This window comes from Mytilus edulis, chromosome 2 (genome assembly GCF_963676685.1).
Source record: "Mytilus edulis chromosome 2, xbMytEdul2.2, whole genome shotgun sequence".
NCBI classification, from domain to species: domain Eukaryota; kingdom Metazoa; phylum Mollusca; class Bivalvia; order Mytilida; family Mytilidae; genus Mytilus; species Mytilus edulis.
In genome coordinates, this window is record NC_092345.1 from 96,785,677 (window position 1) to 96,804,965 (window position 19,289).

Here is a 19,289-nt window from a genome sequence, read left to right on the forward strand (position 1 = left end):
CTGCATTGATCCTATAATACGGGTGTAAGGAAAATATATAAATATAAAACAGGCTAAATTTTTTTTAACATTTATTACATAACAACATAGAAAATAAATCTCCTTCTTCCCAGGATATGACATAACCTCACTCATGTTAAATATACAACAAACATGTTTATGTGTAAAGCACTGAACCTTGGATCATTGTTAACACTGGTACCCATATACCAGATATCCTACAAAGATCTAAGACTCAGAATATTACATCAAGTAGTTACTATGTAAATACTGCTAAATAGCATAAAGTACAAATAATTTACATTAATATATAATAATACAAAACAATGGATCAGCAATGCTGGTAGCAATCTCCAAGCAACAAGATAAAAAAAATGCTCAATTCATTAAGAGGAGATTGTTTTTATTTATATATGCATGTGTTCTAAAAAAAAATCATTTTGAGACCATTTTCTAAATGATGGGAGATATATATATTTTCAAAAATAAAATGCTCTTGTAAAAAACTTTTTTATTACTTAATGTATCTAAACCAAGTCTTTTCAAGAAATAAATTAAAATGTTTTGGCTACTAAATGGCTTATTGACAAAGATAGTTTAAAAAACAGACACTGCAATAGAGAAGGGGATTTTTTGTTATTACTCACTGAATTAATAACAATTCATTTTGTAGCATATAGCAAAAAACAGATTTTTACTTTTGCATAAATGTACAAGTTAGGGTTTGGCTCTAATGTTAACCCAAATGTTAAATTTGAGAAAGTTATGAATGTCTTCAAACTAAATGGTTTGTGTGTAAAACATAATTAATGCCCTCCCTTTAAAAGTGGCATTTGATTTCTTAATTAGGAACTAAATAAATGCAAAACTTAGAAAAGTCTGTCTAGGTATCTGTGTGAAATTTCAGTCATAGAGTTTTTGGACCTAAATGGAGACAGAAAAAAAATCAGTGTAATATAAAAGATAAGAATTTTAATGCATATGATCTAAAAATGGAGGACAAATTAAAGACTACTTAGCTATAGAGTTGTGATAAAAAATATCAATGGATGCAAATTAATTATTTGAGTTGTAAGTTGCTGTCTCATTGATATATACACCACAACTCCTTTTAATCCTATTGGTTTATCATTTAAACATGTCTCTTTACCTGAGCTCTAATATGACTTTTAATCAAAACAATTTATTACACAAAATTAAAATGCCCTTTTAAAAAAACAACTTGAAATATTTGTAAAATTTATACAATGAATGAACTGCATATTTGTAAATATGGCCAGTTGATGATAAAATGATCTAAATTTATTTTATCAGGAATTCAGCACCATAAGACTTTTCTATACTACACAATAAATAAGTTTTAATTTAAATTCTTCCACATGAACTTAATAAAGCAATACAAACGATATTCAATCCCTCCATTTATAAGTACTGTAAACATTTGATTTCTTCATTATCTCAAAATACTTGAGCAAACATTGATGGTCAATGAAATGTCTACTGTAATATGTAAATAAACTAGGCTGATTCTGTAGATACACATATCTACAAGAATAAGAATGATACAATGTATTAAAGGCTAGCAAAGAATGTACAAACTTTAAAATGCACAAGAAACAATAACGAACTTTTTTGCATATATATACATGAATTATTTTCTAACAAAATACCTAAAAAAATATGAAATGTAAAAAATATTTATGCTAAAAAGCAATTCTAAACACAACCTAAGAAATATTAAGTCTATGTATTAAAACTTGAGTACAAATAGCATAAAAAATTTGAAATAGGATATTCTGAAATAATTCAGCTACAATTCAAAAACAGTTTCCTTTATGTTTTTCAAAGGACACAATAGCCAAACTTTCAAAAGATTGAAATTGTCTGTTTTCTTTTCAAGCCAAGAAATGTATAGCACATAAAAAATAATGAAATTTATAATAATTTAATTTATATATACATAATGTATGTTTTTGAGTTGATATATCCAAGTTGAAACACTAGTTTCTACCCAATAATCTTTTACAACAATATGTTTCAACTTTTTGCATGTAGTTGTGGGAGCTAAAAGATAGTTTTCCTATACATATCTTTCACCTTCTCCATAAGTTCATAAGTCATTTCATGGCATGCATTATAAAAGATAAAATATCAACACAAAATGCTTTCATAAAGCAGTAACAAGGTAAATAAGCACAGCAATAACAAAAGACATTATTTATCCACAGTGAGGCTATGGGACAACCTGGGTTTCATCGCTACGATTTGATCATAAGTTTGAGATATTGCAATGCATTGTGGGCTGCATGAGCATGAGCATCATAAATATTCTGGCCTGACCCGTGTAGAACAGCTACTGGCAATGTTGATAACTGGACAAGACACTGTCTTAATCCTAAAATAATACAACAAAATAATATATTAATCTATAACACAAGGAATAACAGCAAATAAATAGAATAGGCATAATACACACACACACCTATATGTTATCTTTCAACTTCTTTTTGCCATCTCTATAAAATATCTCAAGACTGTATAGTTTAGTCATACCAACAGGGAAAGTATTTTGAATTAATTGTTTCATTCACACTTTGATACAGTTTTGTTTATTATTGTCATGTACTTAGTATTCATAGCAGACCTTTGGTAATCTCAATTAAAATTTACACAATTTTTCAGACTGACTTAGAGTTTGACATATTTTTCTACTGCTGAGGACTACGCTTATCTATAGTAATTGTATAAACTGTCTCTAGTGTATATACTTTATTACATGTAACACACAATTTTTTCCCCCATATTATAAAATTTTCATCTCCATTTACACAAAATTCTTTTTAACTCATTCAACCCCAAGAGATTTCTGGAAAATCAGGCATTTTCGAAAATTTGCAATCATATGCAAATTATATGCATATCAGTAGACTCTTGATGCTGTGACTGATGCTCATCTATTAAACTATGTATTGAGATTTGGGGGCAGATGGCATGGGTGGGGTTGGAGGTGGAAGATTTTCTTGTGGGTTTCAACCCACCCCACTGAAAAATGGTAACTTTCCGTCTATTTTAAAACGAACCTTGAGAGGTGAACATTGACCAGACTGTTTCTTTGTCATTCAAGTATTACCCTATAGTCCATTCATGCTAACTGGGAGTATATGGGACTTCAGTGTCTTGCTGGCGAATTATAATTGTCAAGTCAGGTCTGCCTAAATTCCGTTTTTACGAATTTTTGACAAGACGGTGACATATTTTACAGACTAGATTCCTATTGGCCATATTATACCTCTTTGTGTTCCTATACCACCTATGCATGCATTTACGATAATAGTTTATACCTACAATGACTTCAAGTGATGTAGTGGCCATCAAAAGATGCCCACCCCCACCTGATTTTTGCTACTTTTCACGTTTTTCCAATTTTGAACTCTTCAACGGCTTTCAAAGTGCCATATTTTCAAAAACAGACATATGGGGCAGAAAAGAATGGAAGGTCATACGGGCCATCAAAGAATGCTTGTCGCCATCACGCCTACAGGTGGGATTGGGGGTTAAAGGATTAATGTGACAACTTTCAATATTCAATATTTAATCACCTTATTATAAAACTTTACTCAAAGGTTCTAGAAAAATGGGTACTGGTAGATTTATTAGAAAGTTATCTTAACTTCTTTGTCATTTTGTCTCGGTGGAGAATTGTCTCATTGGCAATCATACATCTTCTATGTTTATTTATACATTTCAAAAGGATAATAAAAGAATGAAACCAGTACAGTACTGTGACACAATAAGCCATGTAAATAAATAGCAAGGACAGCAATTTAAGGTCTGTTATATCTACTTCTGATCTCTTTTGTAAGTATTTATTATTGAAGAAATAATAAAGGTGTAGTCACTTTTTATTATTGGGGTCATCTTGATATGCTGGATTTTTTCATAGATAATCCAATATTGACTTTCAAGACTTTGTGAAATTGAGCCGTTTTGTTTTCTTAATTGATTGATTGATTGTTGGTTGCTTAATGTCCAGTGGCAAATATTTCATGCATATTCAGGACGAGAAAAAGTTCACAATAAATACAATAGGTAGGTTGATACAAGAGAGGCCATCTGGGATGATGGTCAGGGAAATTTGGACTGCCACTGGAAAATGAAGGTTTATTGGATAGGGACAGAAATTTTGCCTTGCAACAGGCCACCTACGGACCCCTCAAAGAGTTGTTGCAAGGGTTCTTATCGTGCAAAGAGCGTGGCACTCTCTTTACACGAGGCATCAGATTTAACGTCCCCCTTCTGACCGGACGTGACTGCGAACTTTATACATCCAGCACAGCTAAACGGAAGCCCCACTTCGGCAAGCGTTTTACTGCCGGTCGGAAGAAGACCAAGTGACCATATTTCTATACCCCAGTCACCCTTGGAGTTTGTTTTCTTAAAATTTTATTTTAAATTATTGCACAGACATTTATTTCATTGTCCAACTTTCCTCATTTGTAACTAAAGTTATGTTCAGAAATCCTTCACAGCCTACCTGAATGACTAGTTTCCTCTATGTCTAAATAATTGACTTCAAATCTTTGAGCTTCAGCAATCTCCTGTAACATCTGACAGTAGTTTGTTGAAGGGGCAGTGAGCGAAGCATTTTTTATTTTGCCATTTTTCTTGTCAACTTTGGCAATCTTGTTGTAAAACTGTTGTATTTCTTTGTTTTGTTTGGCAGCTGGAATAGGAACACGTTTCTTGCCCTCTTTCAGAGCTGTGTATGACTGCCTCAGTTCTGTGGCACTCTGTTGTAAAAATAACAAACTTGTCAAACAATAGGCTCTTAAGAGAACACTTTATATTAAGATATAAATTTTAACTCATTAAAACTTCATTCAATGGAAAGTACATGTTATGAAGGTGTATTAGGCGTATGTATAAACAAATATAACCTCAACATAATTCTATCTGGTATATCATATTCAATATGATAGACAGGATCAATTAATGTTGATGTTAAATAATTTATGAAATAAAAGTAATATTATATTTCATTTCATACCACTGAAATCTCTATAAATAATTTATGAAATAAAATTAATATAATTTTTCATAACATACCACTGAAAGCTATAACTGATGAGCTAATTTCATTTAAATGCCATGATGTTCGATTGTATTCATGGATATACATTTTTTATGAGTATTGAGGATACAAAAAATAGGTTGATTTCATGGTTCAAATTAAACAATTTTCGAAATAAACTTAGATCTTCAAAAATGTAGTAGTAATCTTATAATAATTCATCTTATGTTGGAATTCAGGTAAATATCATTTTGTCATCCATCATCTTATCAACTTATAAGTTTTCAATAGAATTGCTAACATATTTCTTTGATGAAAAATAAATGGTCATCTGCTAATTGTCAAAGAATTAACGTACTACCCATGCTTATAGCTGTTGATTGTCATATATATGCTAATCAAAGTTGGAATAACTGTTGTCTAACCACCCCCTAATCGCTAATCATAGTTGGAATAACTGTTGTCTAACCACCCCCTAATCTGTTTTATTTTCATTACAAGAAGCAAGAGCATTGGGGGGAGGGAGGTGTAGAAGGGGTCACGATCCCAAAATCCTGGGCTTAAAAACACGAAATCCCAAGGTCCAGAATTTGAATAAATTAAAATCCCGACATCCAGAGAGGGTCAATCCCGAAAATCCCAAACTTAAAAACTTAAAAACACCGGATCCCTAAGTCCTGATAAAGGTCCTCTTAGGATATAAGATTTACCAGGAGGATGTCGTCTTCCTCCTCCTCCTCTTCAATTACTGCCTGTTCTTCTCCGTCCTGTGTCAATGATCTTATATGTGTCAACATGGCCAAAGCAGCTGCCCTTTTAGCTTCCTTTTTAGATCGTCCTGTTCCTGGAGAGAAAATATAAACACTATTGTTATCATTATTCTAATTATTAAATTCGTCATTACAAAAGAGCTTAAAAATAATCAAAGCCAAATGTCATCAAAAGCCATTTTCCAACTTGTCAAAACCCTTTTCATAAAAAATTTTAATTTCACAAACTTTTCAAACTTTTTTCACTGCATTTAAAAAAAATTTAAACTGCAGGGTTTTAAAACTTCTAGATGTGTGTCCTTTTCTTAAGCATCATCAATGCTGGCATGTGTTTCATCTGATCAGCTATCTTCACAAATGAAGGCTGTTACGTATCCCTTTTAAATTGTTTTACATTTGTCATTTTGGGGCCTTATATAGCTGACTTTGTGGTTTTTGCTCATTGTTGAAGGCTGTACCGTGACTTATAGTTGTTATCTTGTATGTCATTTGATCTCTGATGGAGGTTTATAAGTTTTTTGTATATTACTGTGACTTGACTGTTAGAATTTCTCTCAAAATTCTGACTAAATTGCAATTTGTTTTATAAAATCAAACTGTTCAACTGGTCAGAAGTTTGACCAAACTGCTGTAGAAACCCAGTCAAGTTGTGAAAGTGCAAGATGATATAATAAAGTATACTTGCAATCCTGTAAGATATTTAATTCCACTTATATGTTGATGTGAAAAAATTAGTCTAACAGTTTGTATAGATATAATATAGTCATTACCATACTAAAGGTGATAGGTAGTAATTTTGAATTGCTATTTTTGAACAATTGTTGGTTTTTCAATTTACAAATCCTATTACATATCTGATCAAAAGACAAAAAATGTCAATGTTTTCTCAATTTTTCTCAATGAGTTCAATAGAAGAGTATGTTTACATATAAAAAGTAATTTCTTAGCAACTATTAGAAAACATATGAATAGTCATACTAAGTGTATTGAACAGATATATCATGTTATGGAGGGGTATTTGCGAAAAATACCAGTCAAGGGACTGTGAAATTTCCCGAGCCGCCAGGCGAGGGAAATTCTGTCCCAAGACTGGTATTTTTCGCAAATACCCCTCCATAACATGATATATCTGTTTAATTACACCGAATAGATTTGGATTGAAACTCGATCTCTGTACATGTGCAGATAAATACTATCAAGCTGCAATTCATAAACATGTTTATGCATAATTTAGGGTATAAGTGGATATTATCATAGAACCGCGGGAATTATACATGTTCTAATACGCGTTAGCTCGCTTTCATTATGTAACGTCATATCCGAAATCTTTTGGCGGGAAGCTGCTCGCGAGGGTAAAAAAGGAATATCCAAAATGGCAAATACCATGGTATTTGAGGCAAATTCACCGGCAGTGGTGAAAAACAGGCAAATTCGTTTGAAATGAGGAAAACATATTAGAATATGCGAAAAATACACTGGCTATCAACCAATCAAAATCTTGCTTTCTTATATAAGGTGTAATTATATTTAATATATATTTGCTATACAAATGTAATATGTATTTTACAACTTTTCACTACCCTGAGTGATTAGTGGATTGTAACAGGGAACATCAGGAGGAGCTTGGACTCCTGAAGGATATTGTAACAAGCCAATATTTGAAATAAATATTTAATTATGTTGTTAAAAAAAAAAAAAAAGTAATTTTGAATTGCTATAAAAAATTCCAAACTAAGATGAATTTAATTTTTTCTTTTGGAAAACTAACTGAGCAGTTTGTTCAAATTTCTTTCTGTCCAGTTGAACAGTTAGGTTTAATAAAACAAATTGCAATTTGGTTGAATTTTGAAAAAGTTGCAATAGGTTGATCACTGCTTCAAACAGTATAAGCTGATGATAAAATGCAATCATAATTTCCTATCACCTTTTTCAAAATGATATTTTGCATTTTTATTTAATTTTTTAAATAAAGAGCATTATCATATAGATTTGGAGTCAAATTTAAATTATTTATGCCAATGTATTAATTTAAAATTTGGGCTGTTTGGTTCCACTTTTTACCATATACATGATATATAACCAAATTACATGTGAAAACTTGGTGGTAAATGCTTAAGGTGGTGTTTTATACATTGTTCTTTCTGCAAGTCATATACCATGTAAACACTATATTGTACATTACTAATTTTCCATTCTATACCTTTATATATAAAAAAAATAACTTGGAATCTGGAGAGATCGTATAACATATAAACAAGAGTGCACACACTGAAATGTCTCACCTTCTTTACTAATCAATGATATTATGTTGATAGTCCTAAATATAAATCTTTATTACAACTGTCACACAAATTTAACATAAACAAAAAAAAACATTGACCAATGAACCATAAACATGAGGTCAAGGTTAGATGAACCATGCCAGGCAGACATGTATAGCTAACAATTCTTCTTGCAACATATATAGTTGACCTATTGCCTATAGTTTAAGAAAAAACAGACCAAAAACACTTAAACTTAACACTGAGCAATGAACCTTGAAAATGAGGTCATGGTCAAATAAAACCTGTGTGATTGACATATAGATCATAAAATTTTTTCCATACACCAATTTAATATAGAAAGATCTATTGCATATAGTATAAGAAAAAAAGACCAAAACTCAACAAGAGTGCACACACTGAAATGTCTCGCCTTCTTCACTAATCATTCATATTATGATGATAGTCCTAAATATAAAGCTTTATTACAACTGTCACATTAACTTGATATAAACCAAGAAATCTAAACATTGACCTTTGAACCATAAAAATGATATCAAGGTTAGATGAACCATGCCAGTTAGGCATTTACAGCTAACAATTCTTCCATACAACAAATTTAGTTGACCTATTGCTTATAAATTAGGAAAAACTGACCAAAACACAAAAACTTAACACTGAGCAATGAACCATGAAAAGAGGTCAAGGTCAAATAACACCTGCGTGACTGACATGTAGAGAATAAAATATTTCCAAGCACCAAATATAGTTGACCTATTGCATATAGTATTAGAAAGAAAGACTAAACCTCAACAAGAGTGCACATGCTGAAATGTCTCGCCTTCTATACTAATTATTGATATTATGTTGATAGTCCTAAGTATAAAGCTAAGCTTTTTTACAACTGTCACATAAACTTAACATTAACCAAGATAACTAAACAAAGACCAATGAACCTTGAAAATGAGGTCAAGGTCAGATGAACCATGCCAGGCAGACATGTACAGCTAACAATGCTTCTATACAACATATATATAGTTGACCTATTACTTAGTTTAAGAAAAATAGACCAAACCACAAAAACTTAACACTGTGCAATGAACCGTGAAAATGAGGTCACGGTCAAATAAAACCTGCACGACTGACATAAAGATCATAAAATATTTCCATACACCAAATATAGTTGACCTATGGCATATAGTATTAGATAAAAAGACCAAAACTCAAAAACTTAACTTTGACCACTGAACCATGAAAATGAGGTCAAGGTCACATGACATCTGCCCGCTAGACATGTACACCTGACAATCATTCCATACAACAAATATAGTAGACCTATTGCATACAGTATGAGAAAAAAAGACCAAAACACAAAAATTTAACTATAACCACTGAACCATGATAATGAGGTCAAGGTCAGATGACACCTGCCAGTTGGACATGTACACATTACAGTCCTTCCATACACCGAATATACTAGCCCTATTGCTTATAGTATCTGAGATATGGACTTGACCACCAAAACTTAACCTTGTTCACTGATCCATGAAATGAGGTCGAGGTCAAGTGAAAACTGTCTGACAGACATGAGGACCTTGCAAGGTACGCACATATCAAATATAGTTATCCTATTACTTATAATAAGAGAGATTTCAACATTACAAAAAATCTGAACTTTTTTTTCAAGTGGTCACTGAACCATGAAAATGAGGTCAAGGACATTGGACATGTGACTAACGGAAACTTCGTTACATGAGGCATCCATATACAAAGTATGAAGCATCCAGGTCTTTCACCTTCTTAAATATAAAGTTTTTAAAAAGTAAGCTAACACCGCTGCCACCAGATCACTATCCCTATGTCGAGCTTTCTATGACAAATTTTTCGTAACAACAACAGCTTTCTTTTCTAAACTATCTTTAAAAAGAGAGGAGACGTCAAAAGTTTGCTTCAAACACGTGCGTCGCAAGTGGTAAATAAATTCTGTATGTGACATTTAGTGGAAGCCATTTAACCATATCATTTTGTCAAACAATTCAATCAACACCTTTATTAATTAGTCCTTTGTTGTCGATAGCTATAAAATGCAATCAGCTGATTATTGATTTTCTGTCCAAATCTTAATGATGTCAAAGTGAATTCCGAGTATTGTCTGATAGGTCAAGTCCGAGAAACTCGAAAAAAGTAAATAAACAAGATGGAGGAAAATAAATCGTTCTATATATTTCTTTCGCCAAATTTTTTCGCAAATGACAAATTTTTATCGCCACAATTATTATTTTTTCGCAAATTGCGAAAATGGCGACCGCCAGCGGAAACCCTGGCTTATAGTATCTGAGATATGGACTTGACCACCAAAACTAAACCTTGTTCACTGATCCATGAAAAAAGGTTGAGGTCAAATGAAAACTGTCTTGACGGGCATGAGGACCTTGCAAGGTACGCACATATCAAATTTAGTTATCCTACTACTCCTAATAAGAGAGAATTTAACATTACAAAAAATCTTAACTTTTTTTCAAGTAGTCATTGAACCATGTAAATAAGGTCCAGGACATTGGACATGTGCCTAACAGAAACTTCGTAACATGAGGCATCTATATACAAAGTATGCAGCATCCAGGTCTTCCACCTTCTAAAATATAAAGCTTATAAGAAGTTAGCTAATGCCGCCGCCAGATCACTATCCCTATGTCAAGCTTTCTGCAACAAAAGTCCCAGGCTCAACAAAAAAAAAAGGGCAAAAGGGATATTCTTAGTTGAGTATTTTTGCACTAAACTCTTACCTTTCTCAGAGTATTTTCCAAGTTTAACTGAGCATGAAAACTCCCTTGCATGTGGTGGTCCCATATCACTGGAGAACTCATACACAGGTGGTTTCAGGAGACGTTTCTGAGTAAACTCCTGTAGTTCACCTACTGGGTTCCCTGGACCATCTTCGTCATTTTTGCTAGTGTCACTGAAAAAACAAAAAACAAAATTTTATGGAAAAATGTTGAGTAATCTTATTTACTTTACAAAATCTTTAAATTCATATTACAGTTTGCTTTCCACATTTTTTTCCCTGAAACAAATTTTGGTACAACTGATAAATGACGACATCGATATGCTGATTTGATGAATTGTTGTTTGATGTAGACAATGTAGATGATTGACAGGAATTCTAAGAAAACATTTCTTATCAAGCTCTACATCTGTAAATCAATTACTGACCAAAATACCCAAATCAATTAAAACAAAAATATACATAAATAGATCTCTTAATGTCTGAAAATTCATTTTCAATAGTATTCTGAAACATTGTGTAGGATGAAATGTTCTCTTGGTAGACATAGTAACATTAGATGAAAAGACATATTTAGTTTAGAGCAAAATGTTAATTTGAAGTTCTGGAGAGATGAACAGACATTGTGTAGGGTAAAATGTTAATTTGAAGTCAAATTACAGGGCCTTTTTATAAACTTTTATCAACTTATTTCAAATTTGTGAATTTCTTTCAAATATTGTCTTCTAGGTACACTGACTTTTCAGGAACAACTTCAGGTGTTTCATTGTTAGGTAATCCCAGTATTCTGTTTAATGCTGCTTGGGCTGCTGCATGCTTAGCCTTCTTTTTGCTTGATCCTGAAAATTAACAGATATTACTTGGTAAATAAAAACAAACACAAACTAACTTACATATAACAAGAGCTGTCAAAATGAAAGTAAAACGTATTCTTTAACATTTATTTGTGTTCTGGCATTTATCAACATTACAAGGACCAAAACTCCTAATAGGAAATTTTAAAAGGTTTGGTTGAACGCTTCATGAGTAAATGCACAGACACAACATTTTTTAAAATTTCAAGAACCGTAACTCCTGAACAGTAAAAGTCAAAATCGTCATTATTGAACTTGACCTCCATTTTGTTGTCAGTAACAACATATTAAAATTCTAAAAGGTTTGGTTGACTGGTTCATGAGTAAATGCACGGACACAACATTTTTTTAAACTTTCAAGAACCGTAACTCCTGAACGGTAAAAGTAAAAATCGTCATTATTGAACTTGACCTCCGTTATGTTGTCAGTAACAACATATTAAAATTTTAAAAGGTTTGGTTGACTGGTTCATGAGTAAATGCACGGACACGACATTTTTTTAAACTTTCAAGAACCGTAACTCCTGAACGGTAAAAGTCATAATCGTCATTATTGAACTTGACCTCCATTTTGTTGTCAGTAACAACATATTAAAATTTTAAAAGGTTTGTTGAACGCTTCATAAGTAAATAAATGCATGGACAACATTTGGTTGAAGCCCACCCCCCCGCCTGCCCGTTGTACATCCCCAAATCAATAACCAACATTTTTGACACAAAAATCCGGTTAAAAATGTTTAGTCCATCAATTTTTACTACAAATAATAAATTATATTATAACTGTTTTATGCTATAAATGACTATCAAACTGAGTGATGCAACATGGCACCTTGACATTTGCTTCTTAAAAAATATTAATTAATGAAACAAACATTATTGATCAATGCCTTAAAATATCGTAAGAAAAAAAATAATGACTCAGTTTATTATTTTAGTAAAAAAAAAAAGGATCAATATACCCTGATAAATTACCCTTGTTACAAAAAAAAACACCATATAATTGTAAAACTTGTAGTGAACGGGACAAATCTGATAAAAAATCTCAGAAATTTATCCTTATTCATATAAATGTATGAATATCATCATTATCCAGGTCCACAGAGAGTCATATTGTAAACAATCATACATTACTGCTTCTGAGCTTAAGGCCTCTTTTGAACATTTGAAGGTCCTCAAGATGTACTTTTGATACAACTGCTAAGTTGGTTGATTAGTTGGTTTTCAGACAAAAATTAAAAACAATAACAACATTTATTTGATTGTGATTACCTTTTCCAGTGGAGACTATATCCCCAACAGTTACACTCATGATAAATATTGGTTCATGCACAGCACCTTCATTAGCCATCAGATCATATTGGGGAGTGATGCCTCTTCTGGTGCATAATTCCTGAAGGTAACTGATGGGCGTTTTACCTGCTGGAATCGCCATCTAAAACATGAAGCAGATATATTGGTAGATACATTCATGATTGTAATATGAACTACAAAGAATCTGATGTTCAGTAGTTGTCATTTGCTGATGTGGTTCATAAGTGTTTCTTGTTTTTTATATAGATTAGACCATTGTTTTTCTCTTTTGAATGGTTTTACACTAACTATTGTTGGGGCCCTTTATAGCTTGCTGTTCGGTGTGAGCAAAGGCTTCATATTGAAGACCATTTACTTTTATAAATTGTAACTTGGATGGAGAGTTGTCTCATTGGCACTCATACCACATATTCTTATATCTATATAAATTGAACAAACATGTACAGTTCATTTGAACATATTCAAATAGACCTTAGAGGTATGGATATCACCGGAGAACTGTATTGTTGTCATTGTCATCACAAAAAGATTAAAAATGGCTATGCAAAATAAGCATTTAAAATTGCAAGAATCCAGAAAATTTTTACCTAATTTCAGTCATTTTTAGACAACTCAAAGTTGGTGTCCTTTTTCAAAAAAAGATTGTCAAAATCACATTACTGAGTATGCTCATACTCATAGCATCAACAAACTTGTTTTAACTGTTGCATCGCATTTACCTCATGAATTTTCTTATCATTTTTCTAAAATCTTTCAAGAGCAGTTCAGGGAAGGCAAAAGTTTAAAAATGACACGATTTTAAGGACACAAAATGATAAAATTCACGTTTCTTAAGATTTTGAAGACAAAATTAAAATCAGATGTTTTGCGACAATACTTAAATGAGTAATTCCAGACTCATTTCCAGGATTAGTTTTGTTTATCAAATTGACAGAAAATTATAGGCTTTTTAATTTTTATCTTTGATAGTGTTTAAATATTAATGATAATCGCTGCTCTCTTTTATTTAGAATTTACGATTTAGTGTCTCTTCCAGGGAATAGAATTTTACACATGTGTATTACAAAGTAAACAAAGCATTGTGTTAGCAATGACATATTACTTTTTTCTTTTAATTATAAATCAGAATTGACAATTGTCTTAGCTGTAAAGTAATTAAATAATGGAATTTTAATTTCTTTGTAATATTAGTTCAGAGCTTGTGATCAATAGTCAGGTGTGAATTAAAAAACACTGGTAAAGAGATTAGCGATCATTATTCAATATTTCCTAGAGACATTAATATAGTTATTAGGAGGGCCCTCAGGATTATAACAGTATACTGGAGTGGCAGTTTTATTACAGGAAAGTGATAACAAAACAAAAAAAAGTTCAAAATGACGATTAAGAAACCTGATCTGAAAGAAATGACCAAAATTCTTTTTGTAAAAAAAACTAATTTGTCTCAAATCCCAATGCAATCTGTCATTTAGGACATATAGATTTTAGTTTTGGTCATATATGGCAAATTGACCGTTCTGGACCCTTGGGCCATATAAAAGAATAGGTTTGTTTGCCCTATCCCTACCTAAAAAGCTGCCTACTCAAAATCTTTTATTGCCTTGATTTAAAAGTTTTTTATTTAAATCAATCAGAATAGCATGACTTAACCAGATGCTCCGCAGGGCGCAGCTTTATACGACCGCAGAGGTTGAACCCTGAACGGTTGGGGCAAGTATGGACACAACATTCAAGCTGGATTCAGCTCTAAATTTGGATTGTGATTAAATAGTTGACACAGCATAGGTTTCTGACACAGAATGAATGTGGTCTAATGAACTTAAAAAAAAAATGTTTGCCTTTGAGCAATTCACTATGCTGTTGAATATTAATCCTCTCAAAAAAATGTTTGAAGAAATTTTCTTTTTATTTATGAAATCTGAAATGAAAAAAATTGACCCTCCAATTTTTTTTTCACATCCCCCTTTCCCTTATTTCAAAACTGATCTCAATTCAAATTTCTAATGAAGTTTGCAACAATAACTACTCATTTAAATACATCATAAAATATTAAAATGTAAAAAAAATGCTTGTTATCACTGAATGGTAAAGATTGTTTTAATCTATCAGTTGGTAGTAAAAGTGAATATACATTGTATATTGTATAAAACAATGATTTAAGTTGATTCAACTACTATTCTGGACAAAGAAAGATAACTCCAATTGAAATCCAATTCGAATTTCTTGCTATTGCACAATATTGTGCAATTAGATATTTCTTGCTATTGTGCAATACTGTGCAATTGAAAATACCCGGTATTTGCTATTGCACAATACTGTGCAATTGAAGATTTCTTGCTATTGCACAATACTGTGCAATTGAAGATTTCTTGCTATTGCTGAATACTGTGCAATTGAAAATTTCTTGCTATTGCACAATACTTAATATAATAATTTTGGATCCTGATTTGGACCAACTTGAAAACTGGGCCCATAATCAAAAATCTAAGTACATGTTTAGATTCAGCATATCAAAGAGGCCCAAGAATTCAATTTTTGTTAAAATCAAACTTAGTTTAATTTTGGACCCTTTGGACGTTAATGTAAACCAATTTTAAAACGGGACCATAAATTAAGAATCTACATACACAGTTAGATTTGGCATATCAAAGAACCCCAATTATTCAATTTTTGATGAAATCAAACAAAGTTTAATTTTGGACCCCGATTTGGACCAACTTGAAAACTGGGCCAATAATAAAAAATCTAAGTACATTTTTAGATTCAGCATATCAAAGAACCCCAAGGATTCAATTTTTGTTAAAATCAAACTAAGTTTAATTTTGGACCCTTTGGACCTTAATGTAGACCAATTTGAAAACGGGACCAAAAATTAAGAATCTACATACACAGTTAGATTCGGCATATCAAAGAACCCCAATTATTCAATTTTTGATAAAATCAAACAAAGTTTAAATCTGGACCCTTTGGGCCCTTTATTCCTAAACTGTTGGGACCAAAACTCCCAAAATCAATACCAACCTTCCTTTTATGGTCATAAACCTTGTGTTTAAATTTCATAGATTTCTATTCACTTATACTAAAGTTATGGTGCGAAAACCAAGAAAAATGCTTATTTGGGTCCCTTTTTGGCCCCTAATTCCTAAACTGTTGGGACCTAAACTCCCAAAATCAATACCAACCTTCCTTTTGTGGTCATAAACATTGTGTTTAAATTTCATTGATTTCTATTTACTTAAACTAAAGTTATTGTGCGAAAACCAAGAATAATGCTTATTTGGGCCCTTTTTTGGCCCCTAATTCCTAAACTGTTGGAACCAAAACTCTCAAAATCAATCCCAACCTTTCTTTTGTGGTCATAAACCTTATGTCAAAATTTCATAGATTTCTATTTACTTAAACTAAAGTTATAGTGCGAAAACCAAGAAAATGCTTATTTGGGCCCTTTTTGGCCCCTAATTCCTAAAATGTTGCGACTAAAACTTCCAAAATCAATCCCAACCTTTCTTTTGTGGTCATAAACCTTGTGTTAAAATTTCATAGATTTCTATTCACTTTTACTAAAGTTAGAGTGCGAAAACTAAAAGTATTCGGACGACGACGACGACAACGCCAACGTGATAGCAATATACGACGAAAATTTTTCAAATTTTGCGGTCCTATAAAAACATTTGACACTTCAATTTCTCTGTCGAAATAAAAAAAAAAGAAAATGCCTACCTACCTACCCACTGTTTCCACCTTACGGTAGGGTTTGGGCAAACCAAAATATTGTTAAGTGTGGCCTTGGATATATGAATACATATATCATTGTGTGAGGGAAAAGAAAGTTCAAACATAAATAGGTACATAATATGTTTCATTTGACGAAAATAAACTACAAATGTTGACAAGCTACCCACTGGCTATAAACCAAAATTGTTTTAGGAGACATTTAGAAAAACATTGGAACCCTTCTGAGAGGCGGCATACAAACTACCCTATCTTGGATTCCAGGCCATGCTAATATAGCTGGGGAACAAGACAGCGGACCAGTTAGCAAAATATGCAACACAGGAGGCCTCAAGTCTAAATGACCAGCACAATGTCATAACAATGTCAGATGTGAAAAGTGCTGTCAAGATGTCAACAAAACTTAAATGGCAAAATAGATGGACTAGAAGCGAAACTGGGAGACAACTTTATGCATTTATTCTAGTTGTAGGTAAGACCCATCCACTTGATCCTAATCCTAGCTATAGGGAGAATCATCATTCATGTAGGAATTTAGAACAGGCTGAAATAGATTAAATAAATACAGCCACCAGATCCTTCACATCATAATGCGAATGTGGTGAAGAAGAAAGAACAGAACACTTTTAAACTCCACTAGTCCATACAAGATACCACCAAGAACAAAAAGAAATAAAAATCTGGAGATACATAACATCCCACGGGATGTCCAGACCAGGGCTCACACTACTTCAGAATTATAGGGAGAAGTGACTTCTCTTTTTGAAACTGATAGGGAGAAGTGGTGAGATTTGAAAGAGAAGTGCTCATTCGCGCAGAGCACTACAATGTTTGGATTTTGCTATAGTATAAAGGGTCATATGTAAATAATGTTCTTTTTATATTAAAGTAACATTTCATATTAAAAGTTGTTTAAGTTTTACTAAGGTTCTTGTGAGAAACTACCAACTAGATATTTAGTATCTAGCACTAAAAAAAATATTTTTTTATTTTAAAAAATGTAAAGAAATTATAATATATCAATTACAATTTAATTCAAAACTATCTTGTGTATGAAATTCAGTGTTCACATCAAAAAATATAAAAGTTATTAAGCTGGGCCATAATATATTAATATTAGTATAATAGTCTCAGAGTTAAGCAACTTTAATCAATAGTTTGAAACAATCCATAAAAAATATAGGGAATTATATACACCAATCAATTAGATGTTATCAAAAGTCTCTTAATTCGTGTGGAATACGTAATTTTTCCCTTTGGGATCAATATTCTTCTGGCAGCTGTTCCATCCGTGCATCCGTAGTAATTATTGTAAAAGTAAGGATTTCGGTCATAGCTGGTCCGGTTGAGATCCGTAGTTTAGAAATCGGTCAATGGCGGACGAATGCAAGAAAATTTACAAAAATAAACGATGTTTGACAAGTTTTTTGGAAAAGAACATGACGTTTTTATGGCAATAAATGGATTAAACATTTACTGTTTAAATGAAGTAACAAACTTATTTTGCCGCCAAAATTTAGTTTGATGTACGTTTTCGAGTAACAAGCACCGGAACTTTCAGAAATGCACAAAGTGATAACAAGTTGTATTTTTATCAAATAACCTGCTACTGTTCGTCAAGAACAGGGCGACTTGTTTTCGCTTTTGGGGGTCGGGGAAAGCAAAGTGACGGCCGGGAAAGCGACTTCTTCGCCCAAGTCGCCTGGTAGCGTGAGCCCTGGTCCAGACACTACTAGCACCAACAAATAAAGAGACAGACTACCATGACTACAGCACCAGAGCCTTTCCCATACTAAGGAAAAAAGAACAGTGAATATAAAAGGAGAATATTTAAAGACTTCAGGGCGATTCCAAAAAACACTAAGCCCTGCGGGATTCTGATTCCTTCGCCTTAACAATCGAACTCAAGTATAGAATGTGACATTATTCAGAAAAACTACAGTACCGAGTAGAAACAAGAAAGCACATTGAGACCAGCTGACTGAGTTGTGTCAAACTAAATATTGACCTTAGGTTCAAGATCAGGATAGAAGCTTTATTAGAGACGTTTTGACCTTAAAATCGTTCAGCTAAATGTCATTTCAGCCAGTCAACAGTTTTGCGATAGTATGGAAGGTTTTCTGAGTTGGTCCCACACTGAACTGTCAAAATAACATAAATGAATTAATTTTTCTAAACGGAATAATTTATCTGTACGCTTGTGTTCAATGACAATAAGGGCATTTTTTCAAAGAAAATTGTAACGTATGATTCAGGAAATTTATTTGCATAGTATAACCCCTACATTTTATTGGAAACCTTCAAAGGCTTCTTTTTTACCTTAAAATGCAAAATTAAAAAATTATGGCACAAGCCGGAGAATGACAGGAAGTGAATTTGACATATGTCGTAAAATATGAAAAAAGGATTTCTTTTTTTTAATATAAACGGAATTTACATTCAGTTAGTAAAATAAAAGTTTTTTTTATCATTCCAAGTACTTTTTTAATCAAATCATACATGTTT

At 32.3% G+C, this 19,289-nt stretch overlaps 1 protein-coding gene across 1 annotated transcript; it reads right to left on the bottom strand.

Annotated features, from left to right (window-relative positions):
* Positions 1 to 54: 54 nt before the first annotated feature.
* On the bottom strand, positions 55 to 19,167 carry LOC139513584 (protein Loquacious-like). The gene is made up of 7 exons (XM_071302219.1): positions 19,104 to 19,167; positions 13,011 to 13,173; positions 11,627 to 11,726; positions 10,889 to 11,061; positions 5,782 to 5,915; positions 4,535 to 4,790; positions 55 to 2,395 (listed from the first exon to the last, which is right to left on the bottom strand). The coding sequence occupies exons 2-7, from the start codon at positions 13,171 to 13,173 to the stop codon at positions 2,259 to 2,261; spliced, it is 963 nt and encodes a 320-aa protein (XP_071158320.1). The 5' UTR covers positions 19,104 to 19,167; the 3' UTR covers positions 55 to 2,258.
* Positions 19,168 to 19,289: the final 122 nt, after the last annotated feature.

Bases quoted from the DNA above. Each gene is read 5' to 3' on its own strand.
- LOC139513584 (XM_071302219.1), bottom strand. From the start codon at position 13,173: ATGGCGATTCCAGCAGGTAAAACGCCCATCAGTTACCTTCAGGAATTA. The intron at 5,916-10,888 runs GTAAGAGTTTAG...TTTTCTCTCCAG, and splicing joins TGGAAAATACTCTGAGAAAG to GAACAGGACGATCTAAAAAG. The intron at 4,791-5,781 runs GTAAATCTTATA...TTTTTACAACAG, and splicing joins AGGAAGACGACATCCTCCTG to AGTGCCACAGAACTGAGGCA.